General features: G+C 29.0%; 2 protein-coding genes across 2 annotated transcripts; one reads left to right on the plus strand and one right to left on the minus strand.

Annotated features, from left to right (window-relative positions):
* LOC18595214 (TMV resistance protein N) lies at positions 1,579-10,647 on the minus strand. Its single transcript, XM_018123370.1, has 7 exons — positions 9,936-10,647; positions 6,813-7,902; positions 6,603-6,712; positions 5,016-5,256; positions 3,641-4,897; positions 2,014-2,698; positions 1,579-1,859 (listed from the first exon to the last, which is right to left on the minus strand). Exons 1-7 carry the CDS (start codon positions 10,532-10,534, stop codon positions 1,855-1,857), a joined length of 3,987 nt encoding a protein of 1,328 aa, XP_017978859.1. The 5' UTR covers positions 10,535-10,647; the 3' UTR covers positions 1,579-1,854.
* LOC108662406 (CLP protease regulatory subunit CLPX2, mitochondrial-like) lies at positions 17,560-17,959 on the plus strand. Its single transcript, XM_018122743.1, has 2 exons — positions 17,560-17,616; positions 17,777-17,959. The coding sequence occupies exons 1-2, from the start codon at positions 17,560-17,562 to the stop codon at positions 17,957-17,959; spliced, it is 240 nt and encodes a 79-aa protein (XP_017978232.1).

An 18,318-nucleotide genomic window follows, 5' to 3' on the forward strand; every position in this document is an offset into this window, starting at 1 on the left:
CCAATAATAGCAGAAATAATTTTGAGAATAGGAAGAGTAAAGTAAAACACAAAACGTGTATAATACTGAAACTAGCAAAGACACATAATGTTATTTCATGATAAAAGAAAGTCAAATCTTTTTCTTTTCTTTCCTAGAATCTGTAAAAGAAAGTCAAATCCTTCACTTCTTTTTTCTAGAATCTATAAGGGAAATATGATGTTCTCTTCCTTAAAATCTGTAAAGGAAATCTGATGGTGTTGAATTTTATTTACTAACAATAATAGATTCTCTCTTCATATTTTTCATAGTTTTTGAAAATTTAAGACTACTTAAAGAACAGTTTTTAAAGGAGGAATAAGAATTGTAGATAAGGAGAAGACATTTTGACTATAAAATACATTGGGTTTAAAAAATGTTGAAGAAAGTGACGGTTTTTTTTTTCTGTTAGGAATGATGATTTCAATTAAAATGATGGTAATAAGTTAAGAAATGATAATAATTAGTTTAAAGCAATTGGTTTCTTTTTTTATAATTTTTTTGTTTCAAATCTCTAACCAATAATTTTTGGACATTTGGATGGGTAAAAAAAGAAAAAACTCAATTTCTAATCAACAATTTTTTATGTCACGTCATCTACCATATGGTATTGATGTCATCAAGATGACAGATTAACATGCCACGTGGAAAATGACAGTAAAAGAAATTGTTAATTGTACCATTAACTAATGAAAGTTAGTCAATGATTAATCCGAGGGACTTATTTGATTTAAATTAAAAATTTAAGAATTTATTTGAACGAAATAAAAAGATAAGATCTAAATTGACTTTCTTGATATAGTTTGAGAGCTAATTTGTGTATGTAGCCAATTTCACTCAATTTAAACAATCCATCCGTTTCCAATTTGACTTGACTTTAGAAGTCAATAACTTAAATCCGAGATGACGAAAACCTGAAAAATCTTAATGTCAAATCAGAATGACCCGAACTTGAAAATGACTTGAATTTTCTTCTATCCAAAATGATTGTGCATCTAATTGTCTCCTCTACCTATTATGACATTATGAAATATATATATATATATATATATCTGTGTGTGTGTGTGTGTGTTTTCTTATCTTATGGAGTTTTGTTTTAAGTTTAAGTTTGTAAAATTTTCTATTTAACGCTTATAAGTATTTGTTAAAGATTCCATAAACTATCACATCTCTAATACTAAAAATGTTTTTGTTATGCTCGTTGAAATCATGATTTTATTAAGTATGGATATCCGATTAGATACTATCGTGATCTATTTCAAATAGATCATATTAAAGCGCACGTGTACACACATACACATACACACACACACACACACACACATATATATAAATACGAGTCACTCCAATACCACCACATTCAATCATCACATATAAAATATTTCAGTTCGAAGCGTTATAAGTGTAGTTAAAAAATATTACAAGAGCAATAACTTCATGAAATGTGTACACAAAAACAATATCTCTAATAAATTTCCTCAAGCTATCAATTCCAATTAAAATGTGTCACTTATCCCAAATATAAGCAACAAAACTAAAAATGGCAAGAATTAGATATCGTAGAGTAGCAACATAATTGAAGTGCTATTTTTATTCACTTGGAATACACAATTTTAAACTTTGTAAACCACACCTTTTCAAGTAAAGAACACAAACACTTATAAAAAAATGAAATATTCAAATGCACGTTACAACACAACTTAGGTTTAATTAATACTACATTCACACAAAGCTGTTAAACCGTGCACAACTAAGCTGAAATGCTAACGGCAAAGATGAGAGGGCCAAAACAATATCCGCAAAGGATTTCACCTCTGTCCTGCTTTTATGACCTTTTCAACCTGGAAATAAAGAACAAAGGTTACAAATGCAAATTAAACTTATAAGAGATAATCTTGGATCTTACTTTTCCAGAAAAAATAGAAATTATTAAAGTCCAATTTTAATCATGTATAGAAGTTGTGGGGACAAGGAATTATAAAGACTAGTGATTACCTGTTGATCCATCAAGAGTCTCTTTTCCTTTTTTGCTCAGCCCATGAGTCGCATGTTGACGGGTATGATGAGAATTTGGTGAAGTTGAAGTGCTAGGCTGCTCCATCGTTGGGTCCAAGTCCTCCAAATCACTTGGATACACTAATCGAACCCCACACTTGTTCACCTTGGTACCAATGCCGAGGGTTTCAAATAAAATCTCGATTCCAATACAACTCCGTATCCAATCTCCACTCCTTAAAATCTCAAATTGGCTGCTTCTGTTCTCAAAAAAATTCTCTAAACTGTCAAAAGAGCTTTGGTCTTCGAAAAATTTGTTGAAAAGGTCAAAAATGCATCGGACTTCCACAAAATTGTCTAAAATGTCACGAGGCAAATAGCGTAGCCAAAGGTGGTCCTCGGAGATCTGGCCTGATTTGCTATTAAATAAATACCCTGCAGTGGGTACCTCACATGCAAAATCTTCAAAATGGATTTTAATAATACAGTTAATTTCCTCTCCCGTCCAAGCATCATTATTAGAGGCAGGCACAAGAGCACAACACAAGGCAAATCCCATCCACTGAATATCATTTTGCAAATTGGGTATCCTTACTGAACATTCCTCATTCTGGTAACTAAACCATTCAAAGATTTCACTTCCAGGTATAAGAATGTCAAACATTTGTCTTGCATTCGCAACTATCTGCAAAATAAAGCTCCGTTATTAGGTACTTAATTTAAGATTTTATATGCATTTTGCATTAGAATTATATTGAAACTTTCAATGCTTGAAGTTTGAAATTCATAATTAAATACTCAAATTTTAATTCAATTAGTTGGTTTGGACATTTTGACTAATATTATTAATCAAATGGATAAGATGACAAGCAACGAGTAAGCATGCATCACTTGTCTAAAAAATAACATCATTTTATTTTTTTTCATTTTTTGTAGAAACTGTTATTCGAAAATTTAAAAAAAATAGAAAAAAATAAAAAAATTTTTGCTAAAAAATTTTACTTTAAAAATTAAATTTTTTTTTGAAAATTCAATATATAAAAAAATTCTAATTTTCTTAAAAAGGTTATCTTTAAAATTTAAGATAAAAAAATTTAAAAATATGAAAAAAATGTAAAACAAATCATTTTGAAATAAAAATTAAAAAATTGGGAGGAAAGAGAGAGAAGGGGAGGCGGCACATTAGTGCCAATCTAGCCAGTACGACCTACATCGACCCCTTCCCTCTTTTTCCCTATCTCCCTCTTTTCTCTCTCCCTGATTTTTTTCCCTTTTTGTTTTTTGCTTAATTTGTTATTTTCCAGGTTTCAAAAATTTTTATAATTTTTATTTTAATATTAAAAATAAAAAATAAGAAAACAGAAAACAAATGATGGTGTGTCACATATATACACTTTTTTTATTAATTATTGTTTTGTCACATCATCAATTTAAGTAACATTATTAATCAAAGATTCGAATTGTTCATATTCAACGAAATTAAATTGAGTATCTAATTGTTCCTTTTAAAATTTTAAGTATGAAATTGATAATTTTACTGTAATTGGGATAACAAATATGTAATTAATCCATTAATTTACTATTATAAATTCTTGAAAGTGAGAGTAAGAGAGCTTGAGAAATATACCTTAAGATGTCCTTTTAGCATTCTTAATGCATTATTATTCGCAGCCAATTTGAAGCAGTTAACACCATAATAATGTATCTTATTCAATGCAGTGTTCGCTTTTGCTAGATTTGGAACTATTTCCAATGAAGCGCAACCATCCAACCCTACTGCATTTATGCTTGATGGAAGCTGAGGCAATGTTACAAGCTTGTTGCAATCCGCCAATTCGAGAAGATGAAGGTTGGAAAGTTGACAAAGATTTGTAGGTAGGCTGACGAAATTGTTGTCCTTAAGAATCAGTTTTTCCAATGAGAATAAGCTACATATATCACTAGGAAGAGCCCCTTCACAAAGATTCCTGCCACTTATATCCAGCTCTGTTAAAGAACTAAAACCTGATAAACGAGGTAGCCTCAGAGCCAAGGAATTCGGACTTTTTTTGGAAAGCTTGTGATTCTGACTGGATAGTAGTACTCTGCAGCCGTTCCTATGTATCCACTGTAGAAAGGATGGTGGTGAATTTTCAAGTACAGAGTAGCCCGAGAGATTAAGAACCTTTAGGCTGCTGAGATTTTCAACTGAAGAGGGAAGTTCTTCAATACCTGTGGCATCTATATGCAGCTCCAGCAAATGTTCCATTTTTCTGGTAATCTCTGGAAACCTTTTAAGATTCTTGCAACCTGAAAGAATCAATGTTTCAAGAGACTCCATCTCATTATTGATTGACAAGCTCCTGAGACTTGTGCAGTTCCTTAAATTCAAAAGTTTAAGCTTGGGTAAAATTGAGATGGATGGATGGACATCTACCAAGCTGATACAACCTTCCAAATTCAAACTTTCAAGATTTTCGATCATTGTGAAGTCTGGTAAATTTTCAAGTTTAGAGCAGCTTGAGAGATTAAGAACTTTGAGATTGCTGAGATGTCCAAATGAAGAGGGAAGTTTTTTAATACTTGTCCCATCTAAATAGAGCTCCAGCAAACATTTCATTTCCCCGATAATCTTTGGAAACCTTCGAAGATTCGAGCAGCTTGAAAGAACAAATGTTTCAAGAGATTCCATTCTAATTTTGGTTGCGAGACTCTTAAGACTTGTGCAGTTTCTTAAATTCAAAAGTTTAAGCTTGGGTAGCAATGTGATGGATGGATGGACATGTCCTAAGTTGGTACAGCCTTCCAAATTTAAACTTTCCAAATTTTCAGCACTTGTTAAGTCTGGTGTCCTGATCAACTTTCGGGAGCCTTGGAGGTCAATGAATTTCAATTTATTTAAAAGCTGTCAAAGAAAGAATAAAAAGAAAAAAAAAAGTCATTTTGTAACGATATAATTCAAATTATTGGTAATTTATATAAAGACAAGCTAAAAAGTCAACATCAAATAAAGTAATTCTTACTTTGCTTCCTTTCCATAGTTGTTTAATGCAACTATCAGGTAGGAGAAGTGCAACGAGGTTGTTTGGTTGGAAGCACCGAGGCAATGATTTTAAAGGACATCCAGGCCATTCAAAAAGCCGTAACTCATTAGAAAGATACGTGAGATCACAAGATTTTAGGAGACCATGAACCATGAGCAATTTTAGTTTTTTCATCTTCAAGAAGGCATCAGCCCTCAAAGTGAAAGTCTCGTTTTGTTCCCTGATAAACGAAAAGCAAGGACAAAAACACAAATGAGCTTCACAACATATTATGGCAATCGAACAACCTACGAAGCTGGAGTATATGCTCATGAACTTGAGTTTCATCTTGTAGAAAAAATATTAAAGTCTTCAAATTTATTGATTTCTAATGCAATCAATATATGTCTCTCGCATTCTTATTTCTTGTCCACATTCAATCAAAATTTAGATTCCTTTGTCAAGCTCTTTTCTATATAACTTGATTGTCATGGTTTTTTCTTTTTGTATTTGGGTAGCATTAATTAATGTATTAATAATATATCATCAAAATCAATAACCAATAAGTAAATATACACTTTTAGGTAAAGTCATTCCAAATTTTTATTTTAGAAATTGGTTTAATGGATACATGAATATTTCTTTAGTTACCTATGTATCTTTACAATCTCCACAAATATTGTAACTCAGTACTTTTGTATAAAATGAAAATTAACATAATATCTTTAAATAAATAAAACATATTTGGCATATCCATTCCATACTATTTAAATTGGCTGCCATCTATGAAGCCCTCGGTAGGCTTAATAAGCTACCATTTGACAGCTAAGAATAATTCAGAGGAAAGAAAGAAAAAAGACAAAAAATCCTTTAATAAATATAAATTAAAAGTGTGGCATATACAGTATATAAACTTAATTAAATAAAGTTAAAATATGATTAAAAAATATATTTAAAAAAATTAATTTTTATATAATTAACAAAATTATATATGGATATTTAAATAAAAGGAATATCAATCACTTATTAATTTCATGAAACTAATTGATAAAATGTTTAATTAATATTAATAGTTATAAAGTAAATGTTAAAATTGATTTCAATTCTTTTATTTTCTTATAAAGAAAACTAATTATTTTAATTTTACATGGTAAGTGCAATATGCTTATATGTTTATTTAAATAGTTATAAAAACATTTTATTTCATACCATTATTTTTCTATATAATTTCAGAAAAGAAATAAATGAAAGTTGAAAATGTGTAACACAAAACTATTATACTTAATAAATCAAATTAAAATAGGATTAAATAATACATTTGAAGTGTTTATTTAATTTTATACGTAGTATACTATATTTTATAAGAAGTAATGTAATGCATGAGAATTATATTCATTAAGAATAAAATAGTTAATTTAATAAATTATAAAACAATAAATATGTTGTTTACTATTTATATTTTTGGAATTTAAGTTTTTATAATTAATAAAGATAAAGATAAAAGGAGGTATATATTTGTACCCGATAGTGCTGTTGATGACCAGGCACTCAATCGCTTCTGTGATAAAAGGAGGTATATATTTGTACCCTATAGTGCTGTTGATGACCAGGCCCTCAATCGCTTCTTTGATAAAAGGAGGTATATATTTGTACACTGTAGTGCTGTTGATGACCATGCCTTCAATCGCTTCTGTACCCTAAACATCAAGAGTATCATAAGGCTTTACACAAAAAAGATGGATATATTGCCAAGATAAATAGAGACTAAAATAAGTATAGTCTTTATGAAATACTAACCGAATTTTGTGTTAGCACTTGATGTACATCACTTTCCTCTGACAATCTACATCGTCTGCCAGGTTCATTGGGAGACTTTTGCTGAACAATATATCTTCCCATCTCTTGTAACAAATCATGCATCCAAATTTTGTTGTCTTCAAGTGTTATGAGAGATCTCTCAATCAGAACAGGTAGTCCAATACCTGCACGATACCCACAGCCATCCAATATTTCTGTTACAAAATCTCTGTCCCACCCTTTGAAGAAATGTGCGATATCTAGAAATATATTCTTCTCTTTTTCCTTTAATCCATCAAAGCTTATTGTAAGACGACTGTGAATTTCTTCCTCAGGTTCACTTTTAAGTCTATCTATGGCATGTCTCCATTGATCTGCATCTCTACCACAAAGAAAAGAACCCAAAACTTCAAGAGCTAATGGAAGGCCACCAGCATATTTCACAACACCACGGGAAAGCAACTTGAAATCATCTTTTGGTGTATTACTTTTGAAAGCTTTCAAACTTAAAAGCCGTAGGGCTTCTAAGTCATTCAATGTTGTAGGCTTATACACATCATCCACTCCGTATTCTTGCAACAGATGCTCATCTCTAGTTGTTATAATGATTCTGCTCCCTAAACCAAACCATTCACGCTTAGCCAAGCACTCTAACTGTTGTATGTTAGCCGCATCATCAATAACAACAATAACCTTTTTATTACGTAGCTTACGACATATAATCTCATTTCCTTCATAATCAGTAGAAAATCGGAATTCTTCTCCAGGAAACATCTTAGAAAGAAGTTGTTTCTGTAAAGAATCAAGTCCGGAATTCATTGCAACTTCTCGAACACCAGCAAAAAAGCATTTACCTTCAAAACAACCAGACATCTGGGTATAAACAACTTTTGCAAGAGTTGTTTTACCTATGCCACCCATTCCGCAAATTCCTACAATGCGGACATCATCTTCTCCAAATTTTATTTTGTCACATAGCTCAACTAAACGTGAACGAATTCCAATCAAGTTATCAGGAACTCTTGAACGTATTGGAACTAACTTTTCCGATATCTTTTTAACGATGCCTCTAATGAATTGTGACTCAGAACTACAAAGTCAAAATATCAAATTAACATCTTGGATGAGAAAACAAAAATTACGATTTAGTTTATATTATACTAGATATCTCTTTATTGACAATATAAAAACAATAATAAGAAATTAATTTTTTTAAATATATTTAAATAAAATATTAAAANTTTTTTTCACACCTTATCTCAAAAATAAGTTGTTTTTGACATTTGAAGGGTTTTTTTTTTTACTTTTATTTATTTTAATAAAAAAACTTAAAAATAATGATTTATAACTTTTAATGCTTAGAAGATAGATTCATTTAATATTTATCAGTTACAATTTAATATTATTTTTTATCCATATTCTCTTATTTTGCATGAATTTGAATCTATAGTATATAGATATCTCTTTTATACTTAAATGTTTAAATTTCAATAAATATCCATCCAATTCATTATATAAAAATAAGATAATTGATTAGGTCAATTGATTGACATTTGTCATTCTTAATTAAATTAATTTTTTTTTACACCTTTATGTCAAAACTACATTATTTTTGACATTTGAAGGGTTTTTTTTTTTACTTTTATTTATTTTAGTAAAAAATATTTGAAAACAATAATTTTTAACTTTTAATGCTTATAAGATAGATTCATTTAATATTTATCAATTACAATTTAATATTATTTTTTTTCTATATTCTCTTATTCTGCATCAACCTGAATTTATAGTATATAGACATCTCTTTTGTACATGAATTTTTAAATTTTAATAAACATCCATCCAATTTATTGAACAAAATAGCAAAGTCAAAAAAACCTACTCATTTCTCAATATACATGGCTCACAGTGATCATTGAATAAATAAATCAATTAACTCTTTTTTAAAGGTGGAAGTGAGAGGGCATATAATTAAAGAACAATTAACTTTTTACTCAGCTAACAGTTATAGGTAATTGCAAGGGAAACGTATATAAACTGCAAAGAGATCTAATTATCACAATAGGAACTTTATCATCTTGCAAGGAGACAAAGCATTACTAAGCCTAAGATTTTAAGGCCAGCAACAATGGGTTTAGCATGTTGCGGGTGTTTTGAAGTCAAAACATATAATACTAAAAATTACTGATTATTTTATATTGATATGATCTTTACATTATACTGTTACCTTATATTCTACAACTGTTTATTTTAATATGTTAATAGTGTAGGTTATATACTTTCTCATTTCTTAATAGTTTATTATACATATAATAATCTTTGATAGGATTATCGTCTTTTTTGGATAAATTATGTTTTAAATATAATAACTAATTGGGTCAATTAGTTGTCATTCTCAATTGAATTAATTTTTTTTTACATCTTATGTCAAAGCTGCGTTATTTTTTTTCATTTAAAGAGTTTTTTTATTTTTTTTAATTTTAGTAAAAAAATACTTGAAAACAATAATTTTTAATTTTTAATGTTTAGAATATAGATTCATTTAATATTTATTAATTATAATTTAATATTATTTTCTGTTTATAACTTCTTATTTTATATGAACATGAATTTATAGTATTTAGACATTTCTTTTATACATGAATATTTAAATTTCAATAAATATTCATCTAATTTATTGAACAAAATAAAAAAGTCAAGAAGGTTTATTCATTTCTTAATATACATAGCACATAGCATCATTGAACAAATAAATCAACTAAATTTGACAATTTTTAGTCATTCATTTTATATATAAAAGATATATTATTAAAAATTAATAACTATTTTATATTAATAGGATCTTTATATTATACGGTTGCCTTATATTGTACAATTGTTTATTTTAATATACCAATAGTACATGTTATATACTTTTTTATTTTTTAATATTTTATTGTTTTATAATCATATATGTAGGTGTAAGTTTTCGGTAATTGAAACCAAAGCAAATAATTATTTTAAATGAATACCAATTTATATTTTTCTCTATTAGTAAAAATCGAACATTTATGTAATTAACTAATACAATATTGCTTTATATATATATATAAAAGGATAAACAATCTTACTGAAAGAAGGAAGTACCTATCCTTTAAATGCCATCCACTGATATTAGCTGCTTCAGATAAAGCATTTCGCCACCTTTGCGTCGCGTCTTGATTATGTCTACCTTCATGTTTAGCAAAGGCTTCTTTAACGTTCCCTCTCTGGTTTCGTAAATCAGATGGATCGATATGATAGAAAACAGGAAAAACCTTATGTCCGCTCTCATTTTTCTGTTTAAGAATCTCAACAAGCTCATTTAGACACCAACTTGAAGAAGCATACGTTTCTGAAAAAACGATGATTGAACACCATGATTCTCTAATTGCTTCAACGAGCTTTGGTGCGACGGATTCCCCTTGTTCAAGCTTTTCGTCATCTTTAAAAGTGATGATTCCATGATCTTTTAAACAAGTATAAAAATGATCTGTGAAGCTCTTGCGAGTATCTTCACCTCTAAAGCTCAAGAAAACATCATATTTCCATTGAGAAGAAGACGAAAATGATAAGGGAGAGGAAGTCGACATAGTACCAGAAGAAGGAGGAGGAGAAAGATTGCAAGGGAATTGATCTGGAGAGTAAATAATGTTTTGAGTAAAAACATGTTGCTGCATGGAATTTAAAGAGAAGCAAATAGACATGACTGAACACTTACTGTTGAACTGCGTTCACGTGATTTCCAAAATTTTGCTTCTTCAACTATTTCAATTCCAAAGCATTGGCGTGGGACCTACGTTTAGGCGTGGCTGTTTTTTCCATGTGGAAAAGTCATGCCTCCCCTGGTCGTTTCTCCTCAGCTTTTTCTACGTCCTCTAGTTCCAAAAATTAAAAAAAAAAAACAAAAAACACTCAAATGCAAATATTCTTTATTTTGAAATTTTAAAAATTTTAAAGATTTGGATGGATTTTATTTTTAAATTTTAAATTTTATTTTTACAATAAGATGACAATATCCTCCGATCAAATATAAATTTTTTTATTTGATTGATATAAAGGACTCAATTTGGACAATAAATAAGCAAGAAATGATCATTCAAATAAACAAACGTGCCATGTTGGTGTTGCTGAATGGAATAAAAACAAAAAAAAAGCAAATTGATTGAGGCCAGCCCGACTGCTTTGACTCGTGGAGCGGCTTTGCTACTTCATTTGCAGTATGGGACCCACTTTTACGAGCTTACAAGCCCTTTTTGACGTGGTCAAGCCACCGCTCATCATTTCAAAAGTACAATAATTAAATAATCTTGACACAAAAACGAAGATTTGAAAAATAAATAAATAAATTATTAAAAATTATATCAATAAAAAATAATTTCTATTTTTTCTTATTACCCTCCATTATAATAATCCACTTTCTTTTTTTTTTTTCAAGTTAAGGGTATTTTTCAAACAAAAATTATAAATCCATAAAAGTCAAAATTTCTATTTTAAAATTAAATTTTTTTTTTGCAAAATACTTCTTAATATTAATACTTTTTTCTTTATTATTTGTTTTTATATAACAAAATTTTGCTGTTAAAGTGTAAACGTATTTCAAGAAAAATATAATTATAAATTAAAAAATAACTATTTAATTATTAATTTAATAAAAATTATTTAATTACACTAAAGTATTTAGGTCATTGGGTGATACATGATCCTCTATTTAAAGAATAAGTTTCAAATCCTCCTTCCCCACTTATAAAAAAAATTATTTGGCTTACATGATATAATTATTTGTTTCCAAAATAGTAAATTAAATAATAATTATTTATTGATTTCATAAAAATTATTTCGTTTACATGATCTAATGATTTGTGTTAAAAATAGTAAATTAAATAATAATTATTTAATGATTTGATAAAAATTAATTGATTTACATGATGTAATTATTTATTTTAAAAATAATTATCTTTACATGATCTTCGGATGAAGTTGATTAAAATTAACTTTTAAAAAAGTTAATAAAGATTATAAGAATTGATAAAATTTAACTCGTGTGAATCTAAATACCTTATTCTAGTTGAACTTAATTTGATTTTAAAAATCAATAAATAATTCAAATACTATCAAATGATTTAACCAAGATCTAATCTAAATGTAAAATAATCCAACTTTTCATTATCTGAAAACAAGGCTATCAAAGTTCATAAACTAAGTGTCCATTCTTTCGTATAAGTAGTTTTAAAGATTCTATAAGCTATCAAAGATTCTCACGTGCTTCGCTACTTCAATCATTTCAAGTCCACAGTAATGGCGTGGGTACATACGTATGGTATGGGACCGACCTTTGCGTGCTTACGACGTGGACATCAATTACCAGCCACCCGTCCCGTTCTTCTCTTTTTAATTTTTTACGTTGCAACATAAATATATGTGCTTAAGCTTGGATATTTTTTTATAGAAGATGAATTGGTTCAAAAGAAAGATAAATTGGAGGATAGTGCAATTTGGTTCCAAAAAACATTTGGTCAATTAATGAGCTTTAGAAAGCAAGGTACATGTGCCATGACTTGATGATGTAGTGATTCATTGTAAGTCTTTACATGATCTAAGGATGCAAGTTGATTAAATTTGCCCTTAAATAAGTTAATAAAAGTTACAAAAGTTTATGAAATGCAACTCCTCCAAATCTAGATGACCAAGCTTGAAGATGTTTTTAAGGGTGGTAGTCGAGGCCCAAGTTGTTGGGGATCTTGTGAATACAATTGTAGTCAAATAGTGTAGATATAATTGGCTACTCAGGTTTAGATCAATATGAGGTGATTCTAATAGTGTTCTCACTTGTGTCATACACGAAATATTTAAAATAAAAAAAATAAAAATTTGTATATAGTCGAATTTTTCACTTGTATGTGTGTATTTGTCATTTTTATCAAAATCCATAATAATATAATTCAACACGAAATTACCTAAAACATCCTATTGTCGTTTTATGAACTAAGTATAGTAACAAAATCCATGTACGCAAGTGTTTTATAATATTTGTGAAAATTTTAAATGGTGCATGTATCTCTTTCAATTCACTTAATAATAAACTTAAAAAGGGTGAGAACATGCAAGTCAAATCCATTGAAGAATATAAGACAATGCACTTGAACCTATACATGAATGGAAACCCATGTCCAATAAATATTTTCTTCAGTATTGAGTTTTCCTCCTATCAAAATTTAAAAATTTTCAGCCCCTTCTCATTTTCATACGACCACTATCTTACCACTTGCAATTTTAGCCCCCGTTACCATTTGAGTTTGTTTATATTTTTCAACATAACATATAATAACTAAATTTTCAACATGAAATATAACAACTAAGTCTTTAATATGACGTGTAATAACTATATTTTTCAACATGACATATAACAACTAAATTTTTAATATGACGTATAATAACTAAATCTTAAACATGACGTATAATAACTAAATCTTAAACATGACGTGTAACAACTATATTTTTCAACATGACATATATTACATTTTTCAATATGATGTGAAACAACTACATTTTTTAACATGATATGTAAGAACTAAATTTTCAATATGACGCGTAATAATTGCATTTTTCAACAAACCACTAACAATATTTTTTCCACAAAAAGTAACAAGAACATTTTCCAATATGCCATGTCATCAACTCATGCGATTTTCTATCGCGTGGGATACACGTTCCATTTACCTAACAATTTAGCTCTTAATTGTAAAAAATTAAAATTATTTGATTCTTAATTGTTACAATTGAAACTTTTAATCCTTATTTTTTAAAAAATCTAAATATTTAACCTCAATTTGAGCATTTAGTCCAAAATTTTTCTACTTCAATTATTTCAATTCCAAAGCATTAACATGTGTACACGCTTATCACCTTCAAAATTTGACGCGCTTGCTTGTTTTCCGACACCCAAGGCCGGCCCTTGGGTGAAGCCACCCAAGCAAGGGTTTTAGGTCTCCAATTTGGGGAGGCCTCAATTTTAAGGAACATTTAAAANACACCCAAGGCCGGGCCTTGGGTGAAGCCACCCAAGCAAGGGTTTTAGGTCTCCAATTTGGGGAGGCCTCAATTTTAAGGAACATTTAAAATTTTATAATAATTATAATTATAATTTAATTATATTAAAAATATATAAAATTAAAAAAATATATTAAATAAAAAATTCATAAAATTATTTGGTATTTTACTTTTTTAATTATATGCCTAATAAATCTAAATTTTTTATTACTTCTTTATTTTTAGAATGTTATTAATTCTCAACTATATTTTTTTATTTTCAATAAACTAACAGTCATATAAATTTAATCATCTTCAACAGTTATTTTTTTCTCACTTATTTATCTTATTTCCAATCAACGCATTTAATGATTTTCAACAGCTATTTTTTTCATATATATAAAATCGATTATTTTTTTAATGTATAATATCTACTTTTGAAATCTTCCTTTCTCATTTGCTCTTTTTTTCTTTAACTTTAATTTTTCTCCAAAAAATACACAAGAAGTATGTTTTTTTATTATCTTCATAAAGTTGTGAGCCTCATTTACGGTTTACAATAAGCATTCAACAATTAGGTACTATTGTTCTAATCTTTACATATTTTTTTACTTTAATTTAGATTTATATTATATTTTTATATTATTTTTATTTTATGTGATAGTTGATTTATTTTAATTAAAAATTTTGATTGTTGATTTTATATTAGCCATTAAAAAATATAAGATAATTATAATAGTTAAATATTTTTAAAGATAATATTAACAATTCCAGTAAATGTTGTTTCAGGAAAAAGAAGTTTTTCAAAACTAAAATTAATAAAATCTTATTTAAGATCAACAATGCCTTAAGAAATATTAAATGGATTGGTTATATTATCAATTGAAAAAAAAAATATTAGAAGAACTTGATTATAAAAGTTTAATTAAAAATTTTACATCTCAAAAAGTTAGAAGAATAAAATTTTAATAATTTTTTTTAATTTTAATAAAAAAAACTTCATTTAAATATTTTACTTTAAGCCTTTAAACTTCTTGGATTGCCCCTGCCGACACCCTTGTCTTTCCTCACCTTTTTCTACATTTCTCACTTTGCAAATTCTAAAGTACAATGATTAAAGAATCTTGAAAAAAAACATAAACACATATACACTTGAGCATGGATTTTGAGTTATGGGGGATGAATACGTTGAAAAAGAAGAAGACTCATGAGGATTGTGCATTCGAGTTTCAAAAAAGGGTTTTGATTTTTAGGGTCATGTGTTGTTTAGTAATTGAATAGCATCTTGACATTTTGAAACGGAATATTTATTCTGAAATCTAATAGATTTGAGCTAAATGATGACAAAATGTTCAGATTTGAATGGATTTTATAAAAAAACCAAAGAAAGAGAAAAAAACAAGAGAGAAAAGAAACATGATCAATTAATGGGATCCACCTTTATGAGCTTTTGCGTTTGTCGACATGGAGATCACTTACAAGTCACACATTTCTCACTCATTGTCTAATTGATTCTCGTGCGTTAATGCTTTATATTCTAATCATGCGGCGGTCTGAGATGGGATAAGGTTGCTGTTTTCAGACATAGTTTTGAAAAGCAGATTGCAACGAATCAGCTTTTTGAATTTCGTGGATGAGATTAATTGGCGGAAAGTTACGAAGGGATTTTAATGTCCTAATTAAAACTCCGATATTGGTGACCTATTCTACCATTCACGCAGCAATTTGATCTTGGGACATTTTAATATCTTTCAGCCATCACGGGAGTGCTGCAGCAGACGGTTCAGCTTTGGTTTTTTTCGCTGTTAGAATTGTTGCCGTGTATATGTTACCATCAGTGGCCTAAATATCTCCAATTTTTGGGGCCGGGATAGGTTTTGAGGATCCTTTTTAGTTTCATTTATTTTTATTTTCAATGTAACATAGAGTCTAAAGTCCTATTTGAGTTTTGGCACCCAATAATAAATTGCATACTTTTCAAAAAAAAATTATCGATATCTATCAAATACTATTGTGATTTGTTTCAAATAGATCAAATTAAAGCATACAAGCACATACCAAAAGGATAAAGTTATTAAAACACAAGTCACTCTAGTATAACCACATTCTATTGTCACATATAAAACATTTCAGTTTGATCCATTTTGAATTTCGATAACAAATCTACAAAAACATTAAAATCACAAAAAGTGTATGCAAAAACAATATCTCCAATAAATTTTATCAAACTATCAATTTTATTAAAAATATGTTACTTATCCCAAATATAAGCAACAAAACTATCATTATTGGAGGGAGACACAAGAACAAAGCAGCAGGTGATTCCCATCCACTGACTATCATTCAACAAATTGAGAGGCAATGGTATCCCTACTAATTTTCCCTCACCCTGGTGACTAAACCATTCAAAGATTTCACCTCCGTCCTTCTCTTTTTTCGTTTACATTTTCCTGCTTCAAAATTTCAAAAGTAGAACGACTAAATTTTTTTTTTTAAAAACACAAATATACTTGAGCTCGGATTTTTTGTTATGAAAGATGAATTGGTTGAAAAAGAAGAAAATGAAATGAGGGAGGGTAGTGCAATTTGGTTCCAAGAAAGGGTTTTAATGTTTACTGTTATAGTAGTTTAGTAATTCAATCATGTCTTGACATTTTGAGGTGAGATATTTATTTTGAAATTTAATGAATTTGATTTTTTTTTTTTGCTGAGTTAAATCGAGTAAATTCATTAAAACTTAATAAGAATTTACAATGGAAAGGATTCCTCAAGGAGAGGACCTAAGAGCAAATTAAAAAAGCCAATAGTTATGGCTGAAGCAAAATGAAAAAGAAAGACATAGCAGCTGGAAATAACACCACATAACAGGGGTCGAGAAGGAAAAACAACCCAGCAATGATCAAAAACAGAGGAATAGTCGCAGCAAAAGCAGAACAGTGGTCATAAAGAAGCAGAATCCATGAGAGAAGAAATCGAAATAAATTGATTTACTATGAGTAAATCAATTTGGAGATGGATACAAAAGATATACTTCTCATATGTGGTGGGGCATTTATCAATTTGGAGAAAACCATTTCAGAAAAGTAATTTCATCATTTAATGTCTTATACTCATGGTGATTGTTTGTTAAAATTGTGCTTTAGGCTATGGTTTAATTTCCTCTAACGTAAGATTCTTCTATCGGCTTTGGGGCACCTGTCCGTGCAAATAAGAAGAGCGGTAGCTTCACTACTATTTCAGTTACATCATCAATGCTGGAATCTCTGAGAATCAAAACTTAAGATGGTTAAGGAAACTGCATACTTTTCCATTGCCATTTCATATTTGTGTGGAAGGAAATTCTGGCTTCATTGTATATTTCTCTTAAAAAAGGATTTTCTTCACTATATCAGAAATGCAACCTCATGCTTGATTATGAACCTACAGGTTGAAAGTGATGATCTTATTGCATATGGATTGATTCCTGAATTTATTGGGGGCTTTTCTATTTTAGTTAGCTTATCAGGTTTAAATGAGTATTAACTTGTTGAGGTGTGTTTTTCATTTGATCTCATGTGTATTTTGCGGTAAGGCGTTGGACTAGTATATTGTTGTGAAAAGGGTCTTTACCTTTGATCTATACTTCAAAATAATTTCACACTTTTATATCTGTTTTAAGAAGATAAAGAAAATATGACAGTTAATTATGAATATATAGGCCCTCATGAAGCCAAAAAATGCTTTTGGTAAGCAGTACAAGAAAATGTTCAGCATGAATGGGGTAAGCTTTCCATCCTATTTTTTACTCTTCAAATAAAAACATAGTTTTTAATTGCATTAGTTTTAGTTGGGATTTACCCTTTCAATTAGACAAGGAATTTTTTTAAAAAAAAGGTTACCTTTCTTGTGCTCATATACTCATGCATTTGAACAGATTCTAGACACCAAGATTGGAATCTTATGGTGTAAATGCAGTTTTGGATGATGAAGAAGCTGTTGGGTCAGCGGATGAAACAGGATGTGGAGCTAAAATTCCTTATGGTGATGGTGAGCTGGACAGGTTTCTTGCGAAAAGAACATTGAAGGATTTTGTGGTATGTTCTCCTGATGCACCCTCCTTGTAATTGTTGTCTAACTTTGAGCGTCTTTTTATTATTGTTTGTCCTATCTTTATTGATTTTTAAAGTGAAACATTTGAATTTCATTAAGTAAAACCTGTCAGGATTAAACAATTTTGAAACAATTTTTACAGACTTTGGAGAGAAACATGATTTCGAAGGGTGTTCTAGCTGTAAGAGGACAATAATTTAGATGGAGTTAAACAATTTTGAATATCATAGGGTCCTCAGTGTTTTGGGTTCAGTATCATCTGGCGCATGGAATACAAATGCGTAATACATATTAATGGGATGTCACTGAAGCATGTTAAATTGTGTTGGTTTTATGTATATACAGTTTGAAGTCCATCTATTACACTAAAAAG

The sequence above is a fragment of the Theobroma cacao genome, chromosome 6 (assembly GCF_000208745.1).
Source record: "Theobroma cacao cultivar B97-61/B2 chromosome 6, Criollo_cocoa_genome_V2, whole genome shotgun sequence".
In the NCBI taxonomy this organism is placed as follows: domain Eukaryota; kingdom Viridiplantae; phylum Streptophyta; class Magnoliopsida; order Malvales; family Malvaceae; genus Theobroma; species Theobroma cacao.

Excerpts from the sequence above, each read along its gene's own strand:
- LOC18595214 (XM_018123370.1), bottom strand. The coding sequence starts at position 10,534 with ATGTCTATTTGCTTCTCTTTAAATTCCATGCAGCAACATGTTTTTACT. Across the intron at positions 6,713-6,812 it reads AAGTGCTAACACAAAATTCG|GGTACAGAAGCGATTGAAGG; the intron begins GTTAGTATTTCA and ends CTTGATGTTTAG. Across the intron at positions 2,699-3,640 it reads TGCTAAAAGGACATCTTAAG|ATAGTTGCGAATGCAAGACA; the intron begins GTATATTTCTCA and ends TTTATTTTGCAG.
- LOC108662406 (XM_018122743.1), top strand. The coding sequence starts at position 17,560 with ATGAAGCCAAAAAATGCTTTTGGTAAGCAGTACAAGAAAATGTTCAGC. Across the intron at positions 17,617-17,776 it reads AAATGTTCAGCATGAATGGG|ACACCAAGATTGGAATCTTA; the intron begins GTAAGCTTTCCA and ends AACAGATTCTAG.